Genomic DNA, 18,578 nt, shown 5'->3' on the forward strand with positions numbered 1-18,578 from the left:
ATTTATACTATGATATTTGTCTCCCTTCCTGGATGTTTCCACAGGATGAGATAATTGAAATTTAAATCCTGAACTGTTCAATATGTTTTATTTTCGGGGTTAGGTCAAGGTCCTTAGTATGGGCAGTATGTAGTTCTCTAATCATGCAGAGACTTTGTCTCTCTCAACAGCCTATTTATGGAGTGATTCTAACACTTCTCTGAGGTTTGTTCATATATAGTGCTGTCCTAGCTTAAAGATGTCCTGATTACTGACTCCTCTGCAACGATATTCTGTAAGTGAAAGATCTTTCCCCATAACTGAAGACACAGCAGCAGAGGAAGTTGGGGCCAAGGGGCCAGGGGATTCCTGGCAGTAAGTGTGCAGTTTCTAAGGAGAACAACAGGCGATAGGGGTAAGAATTGCTTGGATTTTTCCTGAAAAATTGTAGGACCAATTTTTGTGGTATTCCAGAATCCAGTGAAAGGTGAGTAGAATATAGAAGAGGTTGGAGAATGTGGGACGCTGTTCTGAGTTGTAAAATGAACCCGATGGTTTTGCATGTCCTGCCAGTACTGTCGAAGAACAGCAAGCCCATCCACACGACCATCCTGAACCCCCATGTGCACGTCATCGGGGAGGACGCTGCCTGCATCGCCTACATCCGCCTGACACAGTACATCGACGGCCAAGGCCGGCCCCGCACCACGCAGTCCGAGGAGACCCGTGTCTGGCACCGCCGAGATGGCAAGTGGCTCAATGTCCACTACCACTGCTCTGGAGCTCCTGCAGCACCTCTCCAGTGAGGATCAAATACGGGTATGAACTCTCAGGGAAGGAGTACATCACACACACAGCTGAGGCTGCTCTATGTGGGAATTCAGCATTCAAAGCTGTTTAGCTGGCCGTGAGAGAACCATATTTCGTTGTCTGTAGGACTGAAAATTTTGGCTTGTAGATGGTGTTCCTTTAAGTCCTGTCCTCTGGACTCAGTAGGGTTACCTGCCACTCCTGACAAATGGGAGTCATGTGCCAGACAGCTGTTCCTGGGCATAGGTACCCTTGTAGCAGCTGGGCTTCCTCCCTGGTGCTCAGGTCTGTGCTTGGACAAACAGCTGATCTGGAGCAGAGAGGAAGAGTATCTCATGCTGTGCACAGTATCTCATGCTGTGCACTGGCCCTTTCACGTCTACCTTTCCATGCTGGGGGTCATTTCAGAGGACTTTTTTGATGATTATGTCATCTTCTAGAAAGGATATTGTGGAATCCATACAGAACAATTTCTGTGCCATAAGGGGTGAGGGTTTATTCATATAAATTTTACTACTGATTTTCCAATAGGCAAGAAGTATTTAATGTACCACGTTGAGAAAACTCAGAAGGGAAAAGAATCTAAACAAACAGTAATGTCAGAGGATTTAAAGTATCCCCCAATTAACTTGCCACAATTCATAATTGGAAGAAACTTTGGCTCTAAAATATGTCGTGACAAAGTGATTGCCGCTTGCTGCTGAAGGACATCAGATCCAATTACTTCTTCAGCATTAAGGCGTTCTTGTTTATTGCCTTAGTGGTCTCTTTTAATTAGATGTACAAAGTCTTTCTACATCCTTTTGTTTTATGCTGAAATATGTGTTACATTCATTTTATAGCCCAAAGTTTCCTAATCTTAGGACCTTTTTACTAAGTATTTTCTATTTAAGGGCAAGCACAACAAACATTTCCAACTGGGAGGCAACCTTTTCTTAATGTGGTCATTTAAGGATGAACCACTCAAGTATAGTTGCTACTTCAGTCCTAGTTCTGTGAACAACTTGGTACTAAGCCAAGAGCAGTTTGTATGCATGTGTTGTGAGGTATTCAACCCTACTGAAGGCAATGGGAAGGAATGTGAACAATCACAAGCAAGCTGCAGAGGTCACAGATGGAATTTGAAAAGCAGAAGCCAGTTGGGGGCACCAGAAGCAGGGAAGCTTTCAATGGAGCTGGAAAATCAGCTGAATTTCCAGGGAGTAAGGCAGTGAGAAGGAAAAAGCCTTTGCAGGAAAACAAAAAAAACTTGGATCAGATTTCATCACAGAAATGATGAGGGAGACGTTTGTCTAAAAAAAGATGCAGAAGAAAGAAGAAATTATTAAATTAGAGATCAGTATGGCTCAGTGGCTATGCCTATGACTTCTGAGGAAATTTAGGAATGGAAAGTCTGCTGCAGAAGAAGTATGTTTCTTGGCTGTGGAAATACTGAAGCCCTCCAAAAGTATGTGCTGGAGGGTTTCTGAAAACTGCAGAGCAGAAAGTATTTCCAAACCACAAAATGTTGGTTAAAACAATATTTAAAAATACCCTGTAAACTAATAGAAGTTGCAGTATTTGCATACATTTCTGGGTTCAGAAGGAGGTATACCCACAAGCAATTGCAAATGGGGTCAGTGTGGGCAGCCCCCATCTGAATGCACTGAATCATTTTGGAGTAGTGTTGTCCCACGTGCAGTGAAAGCTAAGGATGAAGAATGAATGAGGTGAGTAAGAATGCTTAAATAGAAATTAGTGGTTTCTTCTCACCTGGAAGGCAGAGTTCAGTTCTGGGTAAATCATCTGAAAAGCAAACTGCAGCCAGAAAAAAAGTTTGATGTCAGTCAGAGAACTTCTGTGTAAGGAGAGAGTGGGAACCAAGAAGTGAGAAGACTTAAAAGCGAGAGTCTGCAAAGATTTTCCAAGTAAGAAATGGTAGAAAGAAGAGTTTGGCTATACTTTCATGACAGGATAATGCTAAACAGACATGAAAAAACCCCAGACTTAAAACTGATCAAAATAAATCCTGTGATTTGGCACATAAGGGTGAACTAGGAAGGGCCTTTGCTAAAAGCAGTCACTAGGGCTACAATTTCACAAAACTGCAGAGGAGCTCATACATTTGTTTAAATATTAAGTAAGTTCAGAGACAAAATTACTGAAGATTTGAAAAATAAAAACCCTAACAAAAATATAATTATCTTTCAGTTCAAGGCAAAAGCCAATGGAAAGTGAGGCAGAAAATGTTCCTTAGGACCAGAGCCTTTGAGCACTCCTTAGAAAACTTCTTCAGCTTCTGGGTCATGGCTGTGAGAGGGTGGGCTCAGGGCTGCTCCAAATATACATTACACGTAATACATTTTAGCAATTACTTAATTTTCACTGGCACACTCAGCCACCTGGAAGAAGTGAGTGCCTCTTATCTTTAGAGGTCTCCTCATGAGCTGCTGTTTGTCTTGTGTTAGGGGTTTCTACCTACACCAAATAATTAACCTGTAGAAAACGTGATTTTTTAAAAATTGTGTACAGCTAATGTATGGCTTTATTTCCTTCCATCTTCCATCCTGTTCTCCCTTCTCCTTTCTGGGTGGACACTACCTCTTCCTGACTGCAGCATCTTGTGGAGATACTCAGCTGGAGGGCAATATCTTCTTAGCAAGCAGCTCTGGAGTGCCTGAGTGACAGCAACGGTCATGTCTGTTTTGACATTAAAAAAATAAATACAAATTACAAACAGGCAGCAGCCAAATGCACGAAACCCTGCATGCATCTGATGCTCCGGGCACTGCCTTTCTGTTGTTTTCCATGGATCCATCGTGTCTGTTTCTGCTGTACGAAGGTGTTTTTAAATCAAAAAAAAAAAAGACGTTGTTTGTATAAAAGAATAAAAAAACAGGAATAGTGCTAAATAAATGACAGATTATCCAACATGCCCCCTCCCCCAGGGCTAAGAAAGTGGCAGCAGCCAGAACATCTTTCAGAAATGAAGTGAGGGGGAAAGCAAAAGTGAAGGAGAGAAAGAGAAAGGGAGAGCAAGAAAGGAGGCAGCTTGAACAGCGGATGGCTGAACTGTGCTCCGCAAAGCGATGTGGAAGTTAATACCACATTCGGGCTGTGCTGCAACTACAGTCGGTGAGAGGTGGCAAGGAGACCCCAGAGGAGCCAGTGTGAAGACTGGGGTTCAAGAGAGAGGAGGTGCTTCTCTTACTGTTGCCCAGCAGACTGACTTCAGCCTGTTTCTTCTTCGATTTCTGCACAGCAAGAACGCTATGAAGACCTGGTTGCTCGGCTGCTGGATCCCAAAACAGACTTTTCTTTTTTTTTTTTTTTTCTTTTTTTTTTTTTTTTAAGAAATAAAACAAAATGGAATGTTGATTTAAAACTAAAGATGGAAGTAGGGATTTAAAAATGGGTTTAAGTAGCCCATTATTAACCCAATTAATTAACTTGAATAGAAGCTCGCTCTTTCATGATACTGGTTTTAGAAACAGCCACTACCTGGACAAACATAGAGTTTTGAAGCCAGCTTATTTAATTTAACAAAATAAAAAACCATTTCATTAAGAGCAGAGATTTTAGAGGAAGAGAGTATTTGTATGGGTTTTTCTATTTTTTTCTTTTTAGTAGCATAGTTGGGATCCACAGTGCTGCAGAACACATGTTCCTTAGGAAGCAGACAAAAAATTTAGTGTTACGTTCTTCATGAAAACTTGCACATACACTCCTATATGAGGCATAAATAGCGTGTGTTTTTTATACTGAAATATATGCACCCGTAGAATTAAAGGGTTTACCTGGCCTCCTGTATGATTTGTTGGTCTCCAGTGAAATAGCAATGGGAGCCGGCAGCCCCAGCCAGGTGCTTCTCCCCACCACTAACCCATCTGATGTTTGTAAGTGTCATGTTTCCTAGTGTTTATTTGGGTAATTTTTCTATTTTTTACAGTGATGTTGTAACACAGAAAACTATCAGATCAGAACCTCAAAAGCTGTAGCTGAAGGAATCCAGGCCACCCCCCACCCCATGTTGCCTCTGGGTGTTAGAGGATACCTCATGAAGCAGAGGGGAAAGGGAATGAACACGTGATCTGACGTTCGTCCTTTGGGCCAATTCATCTTCCTTTTCTTTCTTTGCTGCAAAAGGAGTTCAGTTCCTTTATTCATTGGGTGGGAGATATGGAAGTGTTTTGTTGACCTTACCAAGGAGGGAGCCTAGCCCCAAGAAGAAAATGGCCTTTCTGGCAGACCTGATGGGATTTGTCTTGACCTGGCGAAGGCATCACTTGCAGAAGTTGGAATGGGCTTTTACCTGAATTTATCTACCCCTAATAATTTTTTGGATTTCTAGAGAGATTTAAAATTATTTCCATTACAGTGTACTAAGTGTGTGGCAATCTTTTAGCAGACTATAGAAGAGAAGAAAGAGAATTTGGAATTATAATCCTTATTCAATAAAATGCAGAAAATAAAAGCTGTTGCACAAAGCGGAGCTGTCACTTTGCAGCAGATAGCGCTCTGCTCCCTTTATTGGAGAGGTGCTATCCCACACCAGGATTAGATCAGCTAACCACTGATGGAGGAAAAGACCATCCACACTTCCCAGGTTTATCTGAGCAAACATCCTTTTCTTCCTCCCTTTGCTATCCCAGGCGAGGAGTGAGGAGAGGATTGAACCCACGGGGGGCAAACACTAGATCTTATTATTTCAAAACATTTTTAAGATGGTGACTGAAGTGGAAAAGTAAAAAGCCTTGATATTTCATTCAGAAAATTTTTTAAGCTACAAAGAAAGCAAACAGATTACAGTTATGCCACTTAAAAAAGATAAATACAAAACATTATGCATGCCTTCTTTCGGTCTGATCCTCCTTGTCTCTTTACCTGATAATTATTAATAGTTAAAAAAGAGAACCCTCTGTATTAAGTATATGCATCTTTCAGAGAAAATTTTAAAAGAAGAGAACTGTTGGGTTTTTTGTTTTTGCACAGTCTTGGAGACAAACTCTTTTGGATTTTTTTTTTTTTTTTTGTTTCCTTTTAAGTTAATGAGAACCTTAGCTTGGTATGGCCATTATCAAACACAGCTGTACACCTTTAGCATTCTTAATGTTCTCTTATGGGGCTAATGTAAGCATCTATATAATATATATTATAAATATCACATTTTAAACAGGAAATGGAAGGCATTTGATGCAGAATTTTTGCATGATATAGAAATAATTAAAGTTAGCTAGTGTTTGTTTGTTTGGTCTGAATGTTGGTAGAACCTTCATAGCTTTGTTACAATGAAACCTTGAACTGAAGATATTTAATAAAATAACATTTAAACAGTGTAAAGTTTGGAGTGTCACATTATTCTCCCAAACAATATGAAATTGGTACTTCTGGGATAACAATCAGTTGACAGATGAGGTTTTTATTCCTGTGTCACTTAAAAATGTAATGTTTAAAAAGTTAAGTCATACCATACCTAATAGGAGGGAGGGGAGAATACTAGCATTATAAACAAAAGGATGATAGAACCTGTTATAATTACCTTTATGGCATTTCCCTGACAGACCAGGGATAATAGGGAAATTCTGCTTTTGTTCTGATCCTTGGCAAATCTATGCTATTACTTCCTTTCCTTGGTCTTTGTTTTCCTCACCAATATTTAGGATTCTTCTTGTGGGAGAAGCTATCTTGCTATTTGGTTTGCCTGATGCAAACATGCTGATCTCAAGTTGTGACAGTTATTTGTCAACTAGAATATTTTGTGTCCTAGCTGGGATGCTTCTTCAGAGGCACAGAGCTTGTCAGTTCTAGCAGTGTAAGCATCATTTCTTAAGTTAAAAGTTAGTTGGATTTAACTTGTTTTGTTTTTATATTGCCTCTTGTTGTTAGCATTTCATGTATGCCCCCTTAGGTAGGCGTTGTTCCGCTCAGGCCTTTGCAGCTTTGCCATTTCTCTGTTATTCCCACCTTGCAGATCTCGGCTGCTCCTGAGGGCAGGTGGCCGAGCCGTGATGCTGCAGCAGGTGCTGCTCTCACCCTCCGCTGAGCCTGCCCAGCGCGGCCGTGTGGCACGGCGGCGCTCGGGGGCTTCTCCGCGCCTGTGCTGCCCGCCGGCCTTGTGTCCGGCACAGTGACTGCTGGGGTTCTGCAGGGAACACACATCTCGTTTCGGCACTGGCTGCAGCAAAGCGGCTCTAGCCAGCAGGCGGCCCTTCATTTGGCAGGCCTGGCTGGCCTCCATTCCCCTGAGCTCTTCCCAGGTGTGTGCGGGAAGTGCGGCAAAGGGGAGGGGGTGGCTTTGCCTTATCGCTGAAAGCGAGTTCATTGTGCTTAATCCCCTTTAACTGCAGCAATTACCCAGTAAATAGGTGTCAGCTGTTGCTGCTTAGAGAGATGATTACTTTGCTGCCTGATGAAATAGGAGGAAAGAAATCATCGTTAGTGTTTAAAGGGAGAAGGTAAGAGTTTTATAGTCCATTTTACTGGGACTTAAGGCAATCTGCTCGTGCTCAGAAGAAATGGCTCCTGCTATTTGGGGCGCAAAGAGACGTTCTGCTCTCATTTCTGGCATATGAGGCAGGAGCATTCATCAGGTAAGGTTTCTCCAGAAGCAGTTAATCCTGTCTTGATGATCTTGGAAGATATGTTGCAGTATGAGCTGATAAGCACTAGGAATGTATTAATGAAATTAGTGGTGATATCCCATGTTTTTAGGAACTCTTTTAACCAGGATAAGAGTAATTTAAACACTTGTTGAAAGCTAAATAGACTAACACTCAGGTCAAGAATATTTATTGTAGCATATATATAGGGCCTGTTTTATGTCTTATGTTTTAGCTGATAGCAGGGATTAGGAATGGTACTTCTCTGCATTGTAATAGCTCCAGTATTGAGGTATCAAACAGGGATATTCCCAGAACCTTACTTCCCAGTATGCTCTAGCTATTTAAAATCTGCTCATCCTATTTGATGATGTTTTGCCATCTTCCTACCAAAGACGAGTGTCTGAGCATGGCTTGTTAAGTTCCCTTCCAATTTAAGCACATGCGTTATTGTATTCACAGATGGATTACTCTATGGGAGACTTGTAATTGATGGTAGCTTTTATTTATGCCCAAGTAGACTTCCTTTTAAACTAGGATTGCTCTGCTCTCACTTGCTGGGCTGGTGGCACAAGGGCCTGGCAGGATGCTCCTATGCTTATGGTATCTATGAGATGTGGGGAGAACTATGAGCAGAAATGGACCCTGAATGTCAATATCCTTTCAATTTTATTATGAAAATTGTTACCCTCTTACTTATGGGTAATTGATAATGTAGAAAAACAAACAGAGCATTTGACTAATGATTGGATTTGTGATCTGGTTTTGGGTTTGCTATGGCTTTGCAGGGCGACTGCAGATAAGCCAGGTGTGTATTCTGTGCTTCAGCTTTCCCATTTGTCCATGCAGATGATAAGTCTGACCTCTGTTGAAACCACAGTAAGAGACTGATGAACAGTGCTGCAGAGAAGTTAAGGTGGTATTGCTGCTACACTTCACAGATGATTATTTTTGCCTGAGAATTTGAAGGGCTTGGGGCTGCAGATTAATGCACCTGGAATGCTTGTTTATTTGGGTTTGGTATACATTTATTTAAAAGTAGAGAAAGGTGATCCTTTGGGGGCACTTAAAGCAGCTTGAGTGGAGGATTATGAATTTTTCCCTTGAGATCCTTAGTGCCTGAGAACTCCTCACCTGCCAGAATGTCCTCTTTGCCTGCTGGCAAGGAGTAGGAATTTACTGGTTGGTGTGTAGTACTCTACAGAATTTTAAGCCCATTTCTTATGTACTTAACAAGTATGAGAAAACAAAAATGCATATGTTTGTGATTTTTAAGGTAGACTGGCTACAAGGAGAGGATGGATATAATTAAGTTAATAAAATCTCATTCTGAAAGTTCCTTGTGCTACAGGAGGGTCCTCTTAAGCACTGGTGGATGGGGGAGAGGGAAAGGTGGTTGTGCCTAATTTGTTGCAATTTATATAATTTTAGCATAATTATCTATGAATGGATGGGCAGGATGACATTTATTCACAGAAAACCATTTTGTTAATGCATCATACGACTGCATGTTGGCAGACTTGGGTTTTGGCCAGTACTTGCAATGAAATACTGTCTCATCATGGTTTATTTTTCCTTCACGCTTCTGTGGGAAAGAGTAGCGCTCATACCAACAGAGGACAGCCTGCAAAAATGGCACCAGGGCTCTGCCTCAGAGGCTTGTTTACATTGGAATGTGCTATAGGTTACATCAGAGTCAGAGCAGTGCTACTGCCCTATGGTTGTTCCTGTTCCAGAAAGTGTTTGTTTGTTTCTTGCTACATGTCTAGTTCAAAATAAACTGAAAAAATTGCTTATACAAAAAAGATATGTTCTTTTAAAGTGACATTTGAAATTCATTGCTTTAGATTCAGCATATTTTTCTTGTATTAAAAAAAGGCCCAAACTTGGCATAGATAGTCTTAAATGTTTTTAAGAATTATAAACAGATTTCAATCTTGTTCATTCCAAAAAGTATTAATGCTGAAATTGTTTTATATATGGTTAGTTAGCAAGTTTTAACACCTTCTAATCTGTTATAATATCAGAAAAAAATCTTCCATACTTATTACAAAGATTATATTAAGCCTCAAGAGAAACAGCAAGATATTTAATCTTCTACTTTCCCTTTAGGAAGAAACAGGCCTGAGCCATTAAATGGACTATCCAGGCAAAGATGGTTTATGTGACCTTAAGAAAGAGAAATTGCTTCGGTGAAGTGCAGTGTTACCAGGCATAGCACGTGCTAATTGAGCTAGGCACAGAGCAATATGATAAGCTGGAAGATGGGAGTCATAAAGCCAAGCACTCAGAGTGGTTTGGAATATGAGGAAGAGAGTGGAGATGCAAAATGGGGTTCAAGGTGTCTTGCAAGTGAGCAGAAGTTACATATGAGGTAGCTTGAAAGGCAGTGAGGACAGTGGGATGGAGAGATGTTTTGTGGGGAAATGAGAAGGAAAGCAGGTGAATTCTGTGCTGCTGGTTTGAGGAGGGGTTTGGAGAGATTTTGCGGTAGTTTCTTCCATGACACATTTAACTAGAGTTTTAAGCTGATACTCTTCTGCCTGTACAGCAAAATATAGTGTACAACATGCCCTCCTGTCACTGATTTCCCTCCTTCACTGTAACTGAGAGAGGTTGGACTGAGAAAGAAATCTTTTATTTTTAGCCAGACTATCAAATTGTACTTTGAAATGGTAAATCCCATTTAATTCTGTAGTACTGGATGATAAATGCTACAAGCACATGACACAAAGTTCGGAGCTGTCACATATTCCCTCTGTTGGCTCAGATTTGATCAGCTGTTTTGGAAAGCGCAAGGTCTGTGGTAGACTGGGCATCACCTGTTGCTGCCATGCTAGCTTTGGGACGGCTGCAGGCAGGGGGGCAGTATTAATGTGATGTGAGCACTGTGGCACATGTTTGGATTAACTCAAAAGAAATGCAATCACGTGTTAAAATATGTGCTGCTGGGTATTTTGGCAGCACAGACCTGTGCGATGGGATTGCAGGTGGTGGGAGCAGCTGCTTCATCCACGTCTGCTGAGGTGGGGGTACTGTCAGCCAGAGGCAGAACAGGCTTTTGAAGCATGCTAAGATATGATTGCTCATAGCTTTTTCTGCTTTTCTTCAGTTATTTGATTCACCTGCTAACATGGGTTTAACAAGCTAGCAGAAGTCTGGTCAGTGCTTCAGGTGCAAACTGATTAGCTGAAGATTAAAAATCCTCCATAAATCTGTCCATAAATCATGACTTTTTTGAGCTTTTCAAACTTTTTAATAGAGGAGCATGTTCCTGTACAGCAAATCTGCATGCTGCAATGCCTTTTTGAGGGTTTTCTGAGTTATTCAAAAGGTGCCAGCGGTCCTCTGACAGCAGGATGGGAAGCAGAACTTTGCCAACACGAGGCCTTATTCTCTGAGCACCTGCTTTCCCTTTTCTTCTGTCGCTTTTGACTACTCCAGGTCCGAGTCGTGTTACCTTGTCCCAAACGTTCGCTCTCTGCAGCACGATGGGTTCTTTCTCCACAGCAGATCCAAAAGCAGGACGGTGCAATAGCACTCCCGGACTACTGTCCACTCCTCCAGCCTCCCCTGAGAATAAATGTTTCTGTGATGTGGCTTCATATCCCATTCTGGCTTCCTACTACAAATTCCTCCACCGCTTTAACCTAGCAAATTGCACCGTGCGTGTTTGTGTTTCTCGGGAGGCTGTTGTCGGCGATGTCACAGCAGCGGCAATCCCTACCTACTGCTTTCCTGGGCATCCCACGCCTTCCACGCTGCCGGGAGCGAGGCGGCCGCGACCGTGCCGGGCAGCCCCGGGCCGCGGCGGCGCCGCCGGTCTCCGCGGCCGCGGGGAGGCCCCCGCCAGGTGCTCGAGTGCGGGGCGCGGCCGGGCTGTGGCCGGGCTGCGGGACCCCGGCCCGAGCCCTCCCCGCGCGCTGCCGGCGGGCGGGGCCCCGCGCCCCTCCCTCGCTCCGTCCCGCCCTCCCCACGGAAGATGGCGGCCGGGCGGCGCGGCGGCGGCGGCGGCGGCTCCCCCAGCGGCCGGACGGACGCGCAGCGCCCTGGAGCCGGCGGGCCGCGACCGGCCTGAGCGCTGCTCGCGGCGCCGGGGGACGCCCGTCCGCTCTCCCTCCGCGACCCGTGCCCTGCCCGCTCGGCGGGGACTCCTTGCGGCAGGTGAGGCGGAGGAGGAGGAGGAGGAGGGCAGCGCGGCGGTGGCGGCCCGGCCCGGCCCGGCTCGGAGGGCGGCGGGGCTGAGTGAGCGGCGCTGGCGGGGCCGGGGGAAGTTGAGCCGGCCGGGGGCGATGGTCACGGGTGCGGGCGGTCTGTGAGGGGCGGCCGGAGCGTGAGAGGAGGCGGGGGGGCCGAGCCGGGGCGGGCGGTGCGGAGGGCGCTGCCCCCCGCCCCGGAGCCACCTGTGGGGGACCCGCCGGGAGCCCACTCCGGGGGACCCGTGCCCCGGCACGGTGCTCCGTTGCCGGCCGTGCCCGGGACCGAAGGCTTCTCAGCCTTTCAGGGCTGCTTTTGTCGGATGCTGGGCCCCCGACACGCGGCTGGGAGCGGCGGCCCCTGCCCCATCGCGGCTGCCGCCCCCCGGAGCCCCTGTGCTCCGGCCGCCGGCGGGGAGCGGCGTCCTGGGCCGGAGCTGCGCTCCCGGCCTCACTCCAGCTTTGTTTACCCTACGGCGTCGTGTTGAGGGCGGCGAGGTTGCTGAGTACGGCGGGACCGGCGCCCAAGTAGTCGGCGTGCACCGGGGCAGGGGATGCTCCTGATCCCGTGGCGAGGCTGCGGCTGCACTGCCCGTGCTGCACACGCTGCTCTCTGGGGGCTGCGCTCAGAGCAGGCCAACTGCGGCTACAGTTGTGGAATTAAAAAGACACAACAAAAATTACCGAGAGAAAGCTAATGGAACGTGAGGAATCGTTCCTGTAGTATTTCCCATCGTACTTTAGTTGTTAAAACATTTTTACGGAGGTAAAGTGATAAATAAAAGCATGAGACATCCCTGTTTGCTTATGCAAGAGTGAGTAAACTGTTGCCTGAATTAGAAGTGAGCAAATGCCAGACCTCTGAATTCAGCCACAAGTTAAGCTACTCCACACTGGGATCCTTTGTGACCACTTTTGCCAAAGAAGTATTCAGAATGTTAATTGTATGTGCATTTCTCATTAGGAACCGTAACTTTGTCCTTTGTGGCAGAGGTAAACTAGAAACTTCTGATGGATTGTTCAGGTTATGTGCAGTCAATTATCTGTGGTAATGGGGCTGGGAAATTTTAGATGATGGCAGTATGGAGGGAGATGTCATGTACAAAAACACCCGAGAGACAGAAGAAACTAGAGGCTTAGCATCAGCCCAAAGAGTTCATTGGCCTGAGTGCTTACACGTCCTGACATTGCCCATGTGAGCTGGCTCGGCACCTGGACCGTGATCCCAAAGCCAAGCCCTGTAGAACTGCTGCACAAAGACACCTGGGGCACTCCATGCACAGTGGGTTTGTGCAGTGTTTTTTCATCAGGCTTCTCAGTGTGGCTGTTTTCATGGCACTGAGATCACTGATCTGCTGACAGAATGGACATAGGCATTTTCTTCACCCTGCACAAAAGCGATTGTGGTGTGTTGAGATTGTTGGTTCCAAAACCAGCCAGACTCCAGTAGACCAGTTTTGAGCCAGTGGAAAAGCTGTGTGCTTAAGTCTGGCAACCAGCATAAAATGGTGTAAAAACTTTCTCCTGTCAGCAGCTGTGAACAAGTACATATCTCTTCCAGTTAATATCTTGTTCAATTGCTGCTTCTTAAATTTTTCTTCCTTATCCCAAATTCTTCTCTTTGTTCTTACGTTTTAGTTTTTGTTCTTCCCTAAGCACATGTGGTAATGTTTTCCTTGCTGTTTCTTGAACATGGTTTTGTAATGGGTCTTCTCTTCCTCTGTTTCAGTATTTCTTCATTCCTTGTAAAGCTGCATTTTTGCATGTGTATATGAACTATGAGGAACTGGGATTTTAAAAAAAGGTGCAGCTCAGAATGAGCTGCAAGCAAGGACTCAGAGCAGGAGTAGTGGTACCTCTGTCTATATCAAATGTTTTGCTCCTGTTGCAGAAATTACTTTTGCTTTTGGGTACGGGTTCTCAGATTGGATGACAGAATGGAGAGTGGGGGGCAATATGGCAGCAAAATGAGATTATGATACAGAAAAATTGAGAGTCAGTGTTTTGAGGTATGGTACAATATGTGCGATTTGTTTATCAGGATGTGAGCGTGTGCCTGGGCAAGCTGGGTCTCCCAGCAGCATCTAGTAGTGCAGTGGTGGTGGGATCTGCTGCATGGATTTCACACAAAGCATGTTTCACTGTTGTGCCTAACCTTTAGTCTGATCTGCATCAAAACTCATGTAGGGGCCTGGTAAAAATAGCTTGAGCCTACTTTTGTATTTACATTTGTAATTCCATGTTTGTTTGTTTGTTTTTAATGGGGGAAGGGGAAATAACCAAATGCACCTAAGATTTCGATGTGCCCTGAGCCACAGCCTATCTCCCCATCACTGAGCCTTGTTTCAGAGGACTGAATAACTGTCTCAGATCTCTCAGTGGTATATCTGAAGTTTGTGGTGATTCTCTGAGCAGAGCTGCACATATAAGATAATCCATTTCATTTTAATTGGCAGAGTTGTTTACACATGATCTCTTGCTCATTTCCCTCTTTTAAAAGAATGCATATCCATCCCTGATTACAGCTCAGGTCAAAATCCCTCAGCACTTGTAGCAAATCTCCTTTAATTGGTCTCATTTAGCTCTCATAAGGTTGTGTTTTAATTCTCGCTCTTCCGAATCCTTTTTCCCAATCTGTAATGTAATTTATTACAGGATATTTTATAGACAAGGGAGCAGCCTCTGGCTGTCAGCAGCCTTTGCAGTGTATCAAATTTCCAGCTCAACAGGCAGCTGCAGTGGAGTTGTGGGTGTAAGGCAGTGATGCTGCAGCAGCAGCACGCAGTCAGTCAGTGGTGGCGGCACTGGGCATGAGTGCAGCGTTTGTCCTGGATTCTAGAGATAATTGGGATGAATGCTCCTGTTTGCTCTCTCTGCTTCTCTAGTTTTATTCTTGCTTTGCTGATGCAGGGGCCTTTGAGTTAATTTTTTTCCTTTCTAGCTGTCTTTCCAATCTCTTTGTTTCAAGGCAGACACATCCAAGTTGCTGCTATGTTTTCTGATGACAGGCCTTGAGCAGCACAGGAGTGGTGAAAGGCAAGTACTGGGAGTGTATTTTTAGAAGGCCCAAAGCAACATTAGCTGTCTTTAGAAAATTCCCTGTGACTTTGCTGAACACAGTTGCTTTGGTTAATTGAACATAATGCACAGAGGTGAAGCTCTGTATTTCATTATGCCTGTGCTGAGGCACTTCACCTCTGGCCTGTAACAGCGCAGTCTGCAGGCACCATGCGCTGTGCAGCTCCTGCCTGATCACCAGGTGTTCTGACATCAGCTCTGAAAGGCTCAAAGTCTGGGTTTTTTCTTTCTCTGAGCTGTACCCTCTGCTTTTACATTGGCAGTTTTCCCACTACAGTAAAATCAGAAGGGACCATGTGCCTCTGCTTCAGCTGCTGGAGATGGCAGACTGCATGGTGCATCAGTGAAGGTGCAGACAGACCTTTTGCTTTGCTGATCCTGCTCTGGAAGCAGGAATCTCCAGTAGAGCTGTGGAGCACATATCTTAAATCACCACTGAAAGGTTTAGTGGAGTGGACAAATCAGAGCCCTACCTGTTCTTCGTGCATAATGATTTTTGAAGGTCTTTCTCCTCTGATAATTGCTGTTTGGGGACTGTTTTTCAATATAGACCCATATCCTGAAAGGAAATTGTATAGATCACTAGACTCAATCCATATGTGCTCTGTTAAAAATTCAGTAGAACTCTCTAGACATGAGTGATGAATTAATCTTCTGGACCAGGAAGATACCCTCCATCACATTCTTGCCTGCTCTAATATTTTTTAATAAGCTAACTGATTTAGCAGTGAATATGAGGGATTTGGTGAGATTGTAAGTGCAGTTTGGACCTTCTCAAAATATTTGTGGCTTATGCTGGGCAGTGTAACAAGATCTGTTTTCACAGAAGTGGAATTTGCTGTTTGCTTGTTTTCTAAAGCTGCCCAAACTCTTCAAACAAGGAAGAGGGATGGGCACACACTCTCTCTCTGTATAGACTCAGCCTGCTTTTAAATTTGTCAAGAAAAATAAATAGTGCAAAAAATAAAAAAAAGGACAGCTTCATGCAGCACTTGCTTATGTACTAGCAACACCAAGAAGGTGTTTGGAAATACCTGTCTCTTCCAAATGTGTTTGTAGCTGTGTGTAACCACAGCTGTTCTTTCTGTTGGGGTTGCAGATAAGGAGTATCAACAGTGCTTGCAGCTCTTCTCAGGCTGAAATGTTACCACCTTAACTTAGTCTGTGATAGTGCCCTCTTCTTTCCATTAAGTGAACTTTATATTTGTCATTAAATACAAATTGTGAAGTTATGCATAAAAAGGAACAGCAGTCAGATACCAACGTTCATATTTTTTTCTCCAAAATCAAAGGAGGTAGAAGAAGGAGAGATACATTTTGTCCTTTGCTCAGTGTACAGGGCTTGTGCAGGTCCTAGAGCTGGTAGTCTCTGTGCTTTGGGTGTCTCACTCTGCACTTAACGTCTACAGCATTTTGTCACATTTTGAGTGTGGAATTGAAGTGAGGGAGTGTGGGATACAGTTGTGCTGCACTAGTACTGATCTGTTTTCTCTCAGCACTGTAATGCATTATTCTGAATTCTTTTTTTTTCCCCTTTAGAAATATCTCCATTAGTAGAAAAGATTGTCCAGGGCATTCTCAGTAAAGCGAGAGACAGCATAGTCTGTGCCCTCCTCTCTTACTTCCCCAGACCAGTACAGCAGCTCACAAGAGGAGGATGCCTCCTCAGAGAGAGTTTCCACGGTAGGGGAGAGAGTAGGTCATAAAGCTGCATGTTAGATGGCACACCAGCAAGTCATAGCCCTCTCCAAAGCCAGGGATCACTGCTGATTTTATTTATTGGTGTATGCTTTTTCTCTATATTCAGTTGTTGGACTGGGAGCTGGGTTGTCATAACTGATGGAAGAGGGAAGGAGTAAAGAGGGACAGCAAAATGACAATTTTATCCCTACTTAATCTCTTTTTGCAGTTCTGGTCTGCCATCTGGTCAGTCTCTTTGAAAGCATACAACCCTGTCCTTACTCTTCCCTTTGTATCTCCAATCTCCTACATCCTTCAGTTCTGTGTTCAGAGCTCCAAGAATGTTACGCTCCTCTTGAGTGGTTTATGTTGGGAGGCTCCTGTGTCAGGACCATTAGATGAGCTGATGGAGCTACTTGTTTTCCTTTGATCTTATTTAGTTTTACGGTTCCAGATGATTCCATTAGCCTAATATTTTATTGGTCTTTAAGCTTGTCTCTAATTAATGCTAATTTGCTTGGCAGTACTTCTGAAGTAAAATCAGATCTTGCACGTGGGTTTTTAGAGCTCTTCAACAGATCTTAACTCTTAACATTTTCAATGACTTTGGTATTAATTCCTTAAAGGAAACAGTGGAATGATAGGCCTTAGCTGTTCTACATTGTGAGTAGTAGAGTTGAATTTAGAAAAGCTGAGAAACTTGAGATTTACTTCAGAAAGGTTAGAAGAACCACAGAACATTTACAAATGTCTATTTTTGTTTTAAGAACACTGAATGACTTTGCATTAGCTCTTCAGCCCTTACTGGTGCTTTAGAGTAAATGAAAAATTTTGTATCACAAAGGGCTTTTAAACCAGTCAGATTTAGCTTCTCTTGGATGATGAGAGTTGGACTCATCTGATTACATGTGAAAATATAGTATGTAAATACAGCACAAGTGTCCACATCTGAGCTGGGCACTGTAAGTTCCCTTTATGTTAAGGGTATGTTAGGGCACATTTCTAAATCTACCCTAAAGTAGATGTCCACATTTATTGAGGTGATTCACTTGCTGGAAATTCTTTTTTGCTTTTCCACTGAATGTATTAAAAACTGAGAATGTCACTCCAGATGTAGAGAATGTCAGCAGGATAAGTATCTGAGCAGAAGCTGAGTTGAACACTTTCCAGAGTGACAACTAACTTGCTTGTAATCCTGGACTGCTTTTCAGTGTAGCATTTTTAATATTGTCACTATTAATTATGTAAATTTGCCTCTTCTGATCTTAACTATCTTTCCCATATTTAAAACATTTTTTCTGTACTTTTTTCTTTTTAAGCTAATGCTGACGTGGGGATTCTGTGCCACTCACACTTAATTCTGAAAGCTTTTGCAAGTGCTGACTTTTATATGCAGCTGTCGATTGTCTTTGCCCATGCCTCTGAGAGTAAGTTGTTCAACAGCCAGGATTCCATTGTAAGTGTAACCAGGACCTTACTGTGGTCCTGGACAGCCATGCCTGTCCCAGAGAAGTCAGACCAAATCATGGGTGGGTGTTTGATTCAAAATCTAGCTGCAGAGATTGTAATTGATTCTAAGTGAGGAGAGTGTCAAAATGTCAGGTACTGCCCAATGACTTTTTTCTGTCAAGAGACCGGTTTCTCTCCTGCATAGGTTTTGCACTGGGTTTTGCACTGCTGGAAGCTTAACCTTGACCAAATGGTGAGGTCAGGTTTGGAGTGGCCCAACACAGTGGCACATAACATGACCGAGATGAATAATGTAATTTCACAGCAAGTTGAATACCTCTTAATATTTAACGGCCCAAGATAAACAAGGAGCACAGCAAGATTGGGAACTCTTGTGCAGTTTAATAAAAGGCAGAAATTTCAGTGGAGAAAAGTTTGGTGTTTTGCTTGGCCCCTTAAAATGTCATCATCTTGAATCTGTCATCACCCATGTTTTGTTTGTTTCTTTTCTGGACATCACCTGTGTGTAGGTCAGTTTCAAGTATAGAGATGTCTTTGAAGTGGCATCATTTGTCTCAGCAATGGAGCTACAGAACTGAAATCATCATCACCTAACTGTTGGAAAACTGCTTGCCCTCAATGTATTGAGGGCTGTAGAGGTATTAAAAAGAGCAGACAGAAACTAGTGTAGACATTGCATTGATCAAGACAGAGTGTCTGTGTGTAAGGGCTGCTGCAGCTCCCTGTTTCATCATCTGCGTGAATCCACTTTCAAGAGAACAATGTGAACTACTGTAGTGTTAAACCT

At 43.8% G+C, this 18,578-nt stretch overlaps 2 protein-coding genes across 9 annotated transcripts in view; both read left to right on the plus strand.

Moving 5' to 3' along the window:
* CAMK2G (calcium/calmodulin dependent protein kinase II gamma) overlaps positions 1 to 6,108 on the plus strand; it is a 119,710-nt gene extending 113,602 nt beyond the window's left edge. For 7 of the 8 annotated variants that reach the window (XM_030241016.2, XM_030241017.2, XM_030241019.2 and 4 more), the window contains 2 exons: positions 553 to 798; positions 3,386 to 6,108. In XM_030241016.2, coding sequence (XP_030096876.1) covers positions 553 to 785 — 233 coding nt within the window. In that variant the 3' untranslated portion in view covers positions 786 to 798; positions 3,386 to 6,108. The remainder of the gene's footprint in view (positions 1 to 552; positions 799 to 3,385) is intronic. The other variant, XM_050975938.1, reaches the window with a different exon arrangement.
* Positions 6,109 to 11,421: 5,313 nt separating this feature from the next.
* NDST2 (N-deacetylase and N-sulfotransferase 2) overlaps positions 11,422 to 18,578 on the plus strand; it is a 120,593-nt gene continuing 113,436 nt past the window's right edge. Inside the window, exon 1 of the mRNA XM_050976603.1 lies at positions 11,422 to 11,531. The gene's annotated coding sequence lies outside the window, so the exon portion shown is untranslated. The remainder of the gene's footprint in view (positions 11,532 to 18,578) is intronic.

Source organism: Serinus canaria, chromosome 6 (genome assembly GCF_022539315.1).
Source record: "Serinus canaria isolate serCan28SL12 chromosome 6, serCan2020, whole genome shotgun sequence".
In the NCBI taxonomy this organism is placed as follows: domain Eukaryota; kingdom Metazoa; phylum Chordata; class Aves; order Passeriformes; family Fringillidae; genus Serinus; species Serinus canaria.